Here is a 10,213-nt window from a genome sequence, read left to right as displayed (position 1 = left end):
ATGTAACCTTAAAAGAAAAACTGTCTTAATTTGTGTGTTTTGTTTGTGAAAGAAAAGTTAAAACTCAATAAAAATAATTAAAAAAAAAAAACTTCCCTAACTTTTTTTTTTCCAAATTTTAAACTTTTTTTTAAAATTTTTTTGTGGTCCCCTGAAAGAGTGGTTTTACTGTATGCCTATAATTACCCAAATACATTGAATGTAAATACCCCTGGAATAAAAATAACATGGTATAGTTTTCACAATTACAGTGAACACTTTGACCATCACAAAGTAAAAACACATAAGTGGGTCTTGTGTCACAAAGAACCCTAAAAGAAATCTCAAAATCTCCGCTATATTTTGAAAGTATATATCCCAAATAATGGGTGAACATTTTAAATGACAACTTGTGGTTTTGCAAACATTTCCAGGTTGAAAATGTTTATTTATTACAGATCTTGACAGAATGCTTTTCAACTTTGTATCCAAGAGCAAGTGGGGTAAAAATACGAACTATGAATGCTATCTGATATCATCTCATGGAGTTGTTTTTATTTTTTCTGTGCCTCCATGGCAGAGCACTTTTTGGCTGGGGCAAACTAATATAACCCAATATATAGGCAATTAATCGGATTTGTTTTAGGATTATGAACCGCACTTTCCAAAAAGAAACCTAAGCACCAAGGTTCAATGGTAGTGTTTACTATTTACACCTCCCCAGCATTATTTGATGGCTGAGAGGCTTGCATTCTTATTGATTGCATAGGTTCCATATACTGGCCCAGAACTTTATTGGATTCTTATGAAATCAACGGCAACACAAATCATGCTCTTTGTTTGCCCCGTGCACCTGTCGATCAGTCCCTGGGTTTCTGTGAGAAATCACAAGACTGACCTTAATATGTATTAATTACTGTTGGAGCAGCAAAGCTGAAAACCTTTGATGGAACATATTTATTTCGTTATAATCTGGCCCTTGAATATGTGGCGCATCAAATCTGCCAACTGCATGGAAAAACTAGCACTCGGATACAGTAATCCCATCAGAGGGTTCTTTAAATATACCAGAACGGAAATAGTCAAAGGATATCCTTAACCTAAATACTGGGTTTCCTGCAGTAGTTTGCCAGGTCATACAATCCTGAAGTGATATCCTGGGAGAGCATTGTTGCGTGCTACCTAGCTCACATCTAGTACCTCCTAGTTTACGCATACACAACTTAAAAGAAAAGTTTCCACTTATGTGTTCTTATGTAGGATGTTACATTTAGGTAGTGGGTGCAGTGCAGGTTCAATTCCATTATACAATAGGGAACACTTGTAATGGTAGTAGTGATAGCTCTACTGATTGTAGCCCTTAACCCCTTTTTTTTTTTTTTTTTTTTTTTTTTTTTTAAATATTTGAATTTTTTCCACTTTTCTGGGATTTCAATTTTGTATTTACATCCCAATTAGTCATTATCTGACAAGGCTTTTAAAGGAAAACGACACTTCCAAGCAATGTAGGTTTCGGTTAAAAAATATATTGCATAATCAGCTCACATGTTAGTCCTGTGCGGGTCCATTTTTTGGAACCCCCCGTACCCGCAACCCGCATTCTTACCCGCTTGGACCCGCAAGTACCTTACCCCTTCATTGTAAAGTGGAAGTGATATCATTTGAAGTAGGCGTGATTGGAAAAATTTTGTAAAAATTGCTATTGAGAAGGCGCGACCCGCAGAAGCGCCGACCTGCGTCTTTACCCGTACCCGGAACTTCAATCCGCAGGGCACCGCAGGTTTTTGTGGGTACCCGACCTGCTGCAGGACTCTCGCATGTAAAACCCTGCTTCATCTAAATAAAACATTTTCATAAAAATAATTTTTTTTTTTTTTTTAAAGTAGTAAATTGCCATTTTAAGTACAAAGGGCCGCTCCCTGGGATCATATGTTATTCTTCTACCGCTACGATCATTTGGGCAGCTGACATGACAGGGGTTATGCTGATAGTTTGGGGAGGGGTGAACAGGGGAGTTGCTGCTTTTCATGGAAGGAATAATCAGTACAATTAAAGGATATACTGTTAAAAGTAAGTTCGGGCAAAACATTCATGTACCAGCAGGGCAGTGGTCGCAAACACGAGGCCAGAGTAATGGTGGAGTGGCTCAGGAGTAAAAGTTGACTATACTATAACTGCCTGGCCTAAGTCTAGATTTCAAAATATCTGAGATTCTGTAGTGCTATTTAAAGGAGAAGGAAAGGTTAAAACTAAGCTTTATCGGAAAGGTCTATATAAATATACCCTCAAAGTCCTCTGTCAAAAGAAACACTGCATTTCTTTCCTTTTATTGTGTACACATGGGCTTCACTATCAGACATCCTTCTTTCAGCTTAAACATCCAGGGCACAGGCTTGAGCATGCTCGGTTTGCTCCTTTACCCCTCCCTCTCCCATACCTGCTGTAATCTGTGCTCAGAGCTATGAGTGAGCAGGGAGAGACTGGGGCAGGAAGTGGTCACACAAAGCTAATATGGCCGCTGTATCCTAAACAACCATAGAGTTTCTCGAGCTTTTTACTTGTGTGGTAAAGTATTCTACAGTATATAGCTTTCCTTCTTCTTTAAATGTAGCATTATCCAACTCACTGTCGGACTGTGGTGTTTGCGGCCCACTACAGCTGTCACCCCTGGGCCCCCCATCCAGTAATGAAGCTCACTGCAAGCCTACACCTCCCCTCTGCCCCCAGCTGCCTTGGTGCCACAATTGGTGGGGGGCAGCGCTGAAAGTCCAGGATCAGAGCAGGGAGTGGACCCGGGTTGGCAAGGACCACTCTTTTTTTTGTCTTTTTTCCTTGTGTTCTACTGGCCCAGTTCGACCACAGACTCACCAGAACGCACAAATCTGCCTAGAATCATATGGTCTGAATACTTGTGTAAGCAGTGGATCTTAAGGTTTTTTAGGGGGGTTGTTAACGTGGTGTTTTTGTTTTGGGGGGGGGTTCATCCTTGAAAATAGAAATACAGAAATACTTTAAGTGTAGGATTAGTCCAGTGAAAGGTCTGAGTGTTTTTGTGAGTCACTGTATATAAAGGATGAAGCTTCCATTTCTTCCCTTATAATATGTTTAAATAAAGCAGAGCAAATGTATAAGAGACCATTTGGTAGACAATGTATGTATTTTATTCTCCCACACAGTCACAGAAAAATGTGAATTCCAGGAATATAAAGAACAGCTGACATAAATCTGTATTCATGTGCTGAATTCAAACTGCTTGTTTTATTAAGAGGAAAACTCCCCTTTGGACTGCATAAAGTAACTAAATACATATAGACTTAATAGATTAACTGAACTTTTAAATAAATTAGAAGCAATATTATTAAACTACATCATTAAAGCCACCTCCTGACTAGACAATAGCTCCAGGTTCCCTCCTCACTATGTGTTTGTAGGTTCAGCAAACTTGTGTCTAAATACTCGCACAAGTCATTGACAAGCCAACCGGACTTGGAAAATGTTCATTGCATTTGAGTCTGGTTTAGGGAGATGTGCAAGGACAATTGCACAATTGTATTCATTTTAATACATCAACCAGTGCAATTGCTTCAGACGAAATGCCCCCTTGCAACCACAGCAATGCTGGCATTATGGGAAAAGACAACATAGTTTCAAGAGTTTCAAGCTGGCCTTCTAAAATTTGCAGTAGAAATAGTTACCCATTTTTAAATCAAAAGAATTTGTAAGATAGTTTTTTTTTTTTAATGAATACAGTCACAACAAAGGGTGAAAGGGAGGGTGTTGTATACATTACCAGTTATTAATCCCCCTTCCTTTGTACCTATTTTGTTGGCATTATGCAGAGGCACTATATGTGGACTGTGAATTGCCTATGCAAGGATCTATAGTGTCCCTATTTACATGAAAAAAGAACACTTTTTTAGTATATTCAGCACAATCTCTAAATCATTGCACCTTTGCTAAATGAGGGGGTATACTGCCCCTTTGAACTGCCACTTGACTTTAAACCAATGAATAACTGAATAAATATATGATGCAATGCCTTTGAAACGCTTGCACATTTTGTTTTTAATATTAGAGTCTTGTCAGTCTTTGTAACATACCGGTAAATGTTTTTACTCTTTGAAAAGCCTCAATGGAGAGCTGTGAACTTTGCTGGCAGTGAGCTCTTTTTTTTTAATCTTCCAAAATGTTGGTGGTGCAATGACTCGCGCAGTGCTTCCCAAACTGTGACTCTGTCCTTTTGGATACAGACATGTAAAGTCCTTTTGAATAGGTCTCTAGGAGATGGCCCTCCTGTAATTTGGCTTTGTGGATAACTGGTTTCCTGATAACGGGATCTGTTTCATACATATACTTTGGTTGTTGTGCTAATTGCTGTAATTCATCAGTACTTTTCATATTACTAGGTGGCGTGGGGACCGCAGCTGTTCAGCTCTGTAAAACCGTGGACAACATCACAATATTTGGAACCGCATCGGCATCGAAACATGAAAACCTGAAAGAGAATGGGGTCTCCCATCCCATTGACTACAGGGGCAATGATTATGTTGAGGAGGTGCGGAAAGTCTCCCCTAAAGGTACTGACTGTGTATCTGCTCTGATATTCACACTGACTCATGCAGACAGCATGTTTCTGTTTTGTTCATATTCTTTTCTCTTTTGCTACTGTAAAACAATGTCACAAACGATCCGTGTATTCCTATTCAGATATTGGGAAGGATGAATACATTATACGAGCGTGGATTCATTTATACTACCCAGTGTTTTAGATTATTTGAATGACAATGCCCTAATTTTTACCCTTCAAATATTATGATTTGCATATATTTATTCCCTATCCCTGGTTGAGCAAGTCCAGGGTTGCTTGTGCATGATCGGGAAAAACTGCGACTTTTTTCGAATGGCCGTGTGAAAAACCCAAACTTTTCGAGTTTGATGCAAATTGAGTTTCCATGGGGAAAAAAATTAGTCAAACCCCGAAAACTCTGAACATTTCTTGAGGGTTAAAACATCTTTAAATGGTTAAGGGGACATCTGCCATTGACTTTTACATGAATACGGCAGGTTTTAGAGTATTTTTGGATTCTGACTTGGAGCAGCTTTGGAGAATAAATCGCTAAAAAAATTAATTTTTTTTACCACAACTTTTTCGGGTTTCTGGTGTCAAAACGGATGGCATGAAAAAGAAATGGAGCCTTAATAAATAACCCCCTTATTGTCAGGTATTTTGCTGCACTGGGTTCTGATCTTCTGTTCTTTGCGTTTCCTGCCTCCCATCAGTTAGTGCTGATTCTATGCAGCTACCGCAACACATGTATTTCCTACAAATAAACTGAACTAAAAAACACTGTTCTTCCTCCAGGTGTTGACATTGTCATGGATCCCCTTGGAGGAACAGACACCTGTAAAGCTTTTAACCTATTGAAACCTATGGGCAAACTGGTGATATATGGTAAGTACAGAAAGAAAAGAATCCAATACACTTTTAGTAGACGTCTGTATAAACAACCCTTCAAAAACCGATCTCACATGCTGCAGGCTTTGCTTTGAGCCTAAAGAAAACAAATGATTAGATATTTCTGTGCAGAACAAACTACAGAATGAAGTGGTTATTCTGATTTATCACACAGAAGCAATCCGTTGTACAGGAGGGGGTGTAGAAACTGGGGACACAATGCTTATTGCTATTAGGCAGTGCCTGCATCTTATGTTGCGCCCAGTTCAGGTTAAATTGGACGCCCTGGTTTCTATAGGAATCTAATGGTGTTTTCTCAATATACTATCTAGTCCCGATATGCAGGGTTCAGTGAAATTCAATTTCAGTGCATTTATATTTATCTTTCTCATCTTTTCATCTTCTATATGGACTTCCTAACTGCTGCTGTGTTGCTAGTGTAAGCAATTGATCAAGCCTGATAACTGCAGAATCAAAAAATTTGAATTATTCCAAGTAATGTGCTATAATTTCAGATGCCTCAAACTACCCCTTTAAGTTGGGAAGTGTTCTCGGAGACGTAGTATTTTTGAACTCGAGACCTTCACATTCTGATCCCAGGCTTGAAACACACATGCCATTGCTAAACGATACACTTGTTCATGGAATACAGTATCCGTTGTGGAATGCTCACAGGCGTTTCACAGTGAATGAGATTTGTTGTTTTGTTTTTTCATATCTGGTGGGCTGAAGAGTGAAGTACAAGAGAGTGCTTGATTCAGGCTCCAAATGTTCTTTTCCTGCACAAGGATTTGGCTCTTCTCTCACTAAGATCAGAATACGATCCTTTACATTGTGTCAATGTGATTTATATCTAGCTGTGTTGATTGTGTGTATTGTACCACATTAATTTTTAAATTACTACTGTATTCTGATAAAAATGTTTCAAAGGCATCAGTCTGTATTTATGCTGCATGTTCCTTATGTATGACTGCCTGCATGATGGCAATATACAGTAGTATATAGTCTTTCTGTTCATTGTTTAAAGACCTGGAGGCACCTGCATTAAAGCCTGGCAGCTCAGCCACTGCCTTCTGCTGAGCAATTCCTTAATCCTGTTAGTATCTGTAAGCAGGGTCGGACTGGGGGGCCTGGGCTACTGTCGCAGGGCCCCCCTCCATGCTCCTGTCGCACATCCCCCTATGGGAACCTGCCTCCATGTCCGCCTCTCCCTTGCACGCTTCTACCTATCTTCTTTTGGCGATCAGGGGGTCTTGGGAAGCAGTGGCAGGGTCTAGGCCAGCCAGGACCCACCTGGATTTCTCCCGGTGTCCCGCCAGCCCATTCTGACCCTGTCTCTAAGCTGGCTGTTGAGATGAAGGAGGAATCTCTGCAGAACCAGCTCTAACAGCATGTCTGGCTTTGGAATTGTTCAGGCGACTCCAGGTGATAAGCAGTTAATAATCGGAGCTGCCCTAGGCAGATACATATTTGGCATATAGGCAATCAATGGCTCATGTATAGGGTGAAAGCCTATATGGGAGGGGGGGGAGGCAATTAAGAAAGGCACCCCGCCTGCCTCTAGATCCGGTGGCAGAGCTGAGAGGGAGCGGTACCACTGTCTTCAGTCAGGTGAGCAGACAGGTAGCCGTGCTGGCTACTAATACAGCCCTGGCAGTGACCACCTTCTCCTTTTTTACCTGATTGGCTCATGTGTGATACAGTGTGAATGTTCTGCTCAGTTAGGAAATAGGTAACCCCTTCTCCTAGTCAAGTTTCGCAACCAGACCTTGCTGCACTTGTCTCATTGGGGGGTGGGGGTTAAAAACACAGCCCTGGTGTCATACATAATTCATTATGATCTATTTATCTAACAATTATGTAGAAAACATGACTTAGCACACAACAAGCCCCCTTCTATGGTAACATCTGCTGTCCAAAATACTAACTGCCCTATCTACATTTTAGTTTTCTTTTCAGAAACATTTAATCAGAAACAATCATTCTGTAAAAATGGGCCTACAAAGGCCAATATTGCCTGAAAGTGTTGTCAGCCACTGCTGCCCACGTTGCTACATTATTGCCCCATGTATGGGGCCAAATCAAAGTAGATATCTGTTTGGAGCCCAGCCAGGCTGTTTGGCAAGGACTGAATTGGGCAGATTCACTCCTCTCCTGATTTCTATGTAATGCCTTAATCATTTGTCTATGGTCAAGCAATAGGATCATCACAATTTGACTGACTGCCTGGGTGGCCAAATCATGCAAAAATGTTTTCATTTTATAAAACAGTACTGTGTATTTTAACTGCTAAACACATAGTGTATAATAGAAGAATGTATGCTTTATCCTTATTAGTACTGCACATGAGCCAGTGTCGTCCTACTTATAAGGTTTTTTGTGTGTTGTGATTAGGGGCAGCCAATTTGTTAACTGGACAAAAGAAAAACCTTATGGCATTGGCCAAGTCCTGGTGGAACCAGTTCAGCGTAACTGCCATGCAGCTTATCGGTGCCAACAAAGCAGTGTGTGGCTTCCACCTGGGGCACCTCGATGAAGAACTAGAGTTGATTACGAGTGTGGTGACTACGCTTCTGGATCTTTACAAGCAGGGCAAGATAAAGCCCAAAATTGACACCATGTTTTCTTTCGAACAGGTAAGTGGAGTGTGGTATCATTGTTTCCGTTGTATTTGTTCCTTTCTTTTAGCTCTGTGCTGTCCAACTGGAGGCTTGTGAGCTGGATATGAACCTTCAGATGGTTTTATGGCCCTCATACTAATTTGTATTGTATAATCCTATTACAGGTATGGGACCTGTTATCCAGAATACCTTTCAGTAATTTGGATCTTCACGTCTTAAGTCTACTTGAAAATCATGTAAACAGTACATAAACCCAATAGGCTGGTTCTGCATCCATAAGGATATAAGTATATTTTAGTTGGGATAAAGTATAACCTACTGAATTATTATTACAGAGAAAAAGCAAATAACAAATTTGGTTTATTTGATCATAATAGAGTCAGTGGGAGACGGCCTTTCCTTAATTCTGAGCTTCTTTTTTTCGATAACTGGTTTTTGGATAAGGGAATCCCATACCTGTAATATAATCCAGCACTTTAATGTAAGGAATGACAGCCCTTAACTTGAGAAAAATTGTACAGCATCAATCTGGTCCCACACTTGTACTGCATGCTATTTACATATTATAGAAATGTTCTCAGGACTCCGGGCTGAGAATATACTTGGGTATGTAAATTCCTTTTCAAGTAACATTTTGCCTACTGAAAAAATATCTAAGCAACTTTCCAATATACACTTTGAGTTCTGACTCTTAAACCTCTTAACCACAGTAGGCGAGTGTAGTGAAGTGCCGACAGATGTTTTGCCAGGACTTTTTCAGGCTTAAAGTTATATAGCTCTTATTAAACCACAATCCTCCAGTTCTGTTAGCCAATCAAGCCATTAATGATAGAGCTTAAAATAAAGGAAAACTATACCCCCAAAATGAATAGTTAAGCAACAGTTTATATCAACTCAAGTAAATATTGTCCTTTTACATCTCTTGCCTTGAACTACTACTTTGTAATGGTCTGTGTGTTGCCTCAGAGATCACCTGACAAGAAATACTACAACTGTAACAGGAAGAAAATGGTTTATTTACACAAAGCAGGGTTTTACATATGAGCTGTTTTATGCAATATATTTTTATAGAGACCTAAATTGTTTGGGGGTATAGTTTTCCTTTACACACACCTCTTTACTCTTGGGCCAGACTTTGTCCTTTCTTTTGGTTAGGCTGGTTACTCATAGCAAGGCTGAGCAATAGCATTTGGTGTAAAGGGGCATCATGGCTTTTTCTATGTTGCCCTCTAGGTTGGGGATGCAATGAGACAAATGCAAGAGAAGAAAAATGTCGGTAAAGTTGTCTTGATCCCTGACATGCCAAAGGAAGAGAATGCAACGGAGGAAGAAAAAAAGGATCCAAAGGGTGAAGGGAAAAAGGAGGAAACGAAAAAAGATGCCAAGGGAGAGGCGAAAAAAGATGCCAAGGGGGAGGCGAAAAAAGATGCCAAGGGAGATGCGAAAAAAGATGCAAAAGAGGAGGCGAAAAAGGATGCAAAAAAGGATGCTAAGGAGGATGCAAAAAAGGATACCAAGAATGAAGAAAACTAGAGTGATTTTAGTGCAGCTTAGAGGGAGTGGAAGGTCTGCTGGTGGTAAAAAAAAAAATGGTTCTACTAGTGTGTGTGTTTTGTTTGTGTTTGGGGGGTGGAACTAAGCAAAGTAGAGGTGTCATGCTTTGGTTGCCAGATGATGTCTCATCCCCATGTTGCAGTGAACAGGTATACACTCTATTGCCCACAGCCAATGCCAGGTTTCCTATAAAGAACATTCTCTGCTCACCTATGTGAAATTGGCAATGCACATCAGATTTACCAATGAGGAAAGGTTATCCACGTTTTCTCTTTGATTTGATCAGATGCAGCTTTCATTTGCAAAATGTTCTTTCTTTATGTGATCTCTCCTTTCATATGCCTATTTCTCTCGTGTATTTACATTATTAAACATTCATTTTTTTTGATATTCCTTTCTGATAAGGCAGGTGTTCATTTAGCTACAAGCATGAACTCCATAATGAACTCCCAGCAGTATCACCTTTAGAACCCACAGCCATTGTATCTGCTCTTTTTTTTTATTTTGCAATTATATTAGCTGAGGGGTCTTTCCAGGTTCACTGCAAAGGTTGAATTAACTGGAATAAATTTATCTGTAAGGTTTATGCCTGGAGTGTTGCAGA

The 10,213-nt window shown here is 39.9% G+C and overlaps 1 protein-coding gene across 1 annotated transcript in view; it reads left to right on the top strand.

Annotated features, from left to right (window-relative positions):
- The window catches only part of vat1.S (vesicle amine transport 1 S homeolog), a 37,931-nt gene extending 27,934 nt beyond the window's left edge, over window positions 1-9,997 (top strand). Inside the window, 4 exon segments of the mRNA NM_001122695.1 lie at window positions 4,386-4,556; window positions 5,342-5,431; window positions 7,829-8,070; window positions 9,289-9,997. Coding sequence (NP_001116167.1) covers window positions 4,386-4,556; window positions 5,342-5,431; window positions 7,829-8,070; window positions 9,289-9,588 — 803 coding nt within the window. The 3' untranslated portion in view covers window positions 9,589-9,997.
- The last annotated feature ends 216 nt before the right edge of the window (window positions 9,998-10,213 follow it).

Source organism: Xenopus laevis, chromosome 9_10S (genome assembly GCF_017654675.1).
Source record: "Xenopus laevis strain J_2021 chromosome 9_10S, Xenopus_laevis_v10.1, whole genome shotgun sequence".
NCBI lineage: Eukaryota > Metazoa > Chordata > Amphibia > Anura > Pipidae > Xenopus > Xenopus laevis.
Note: the sequence above shows the minus strand (reverse complement) of the source record. Positions and strands in the feature narration are given on the sequence as shown.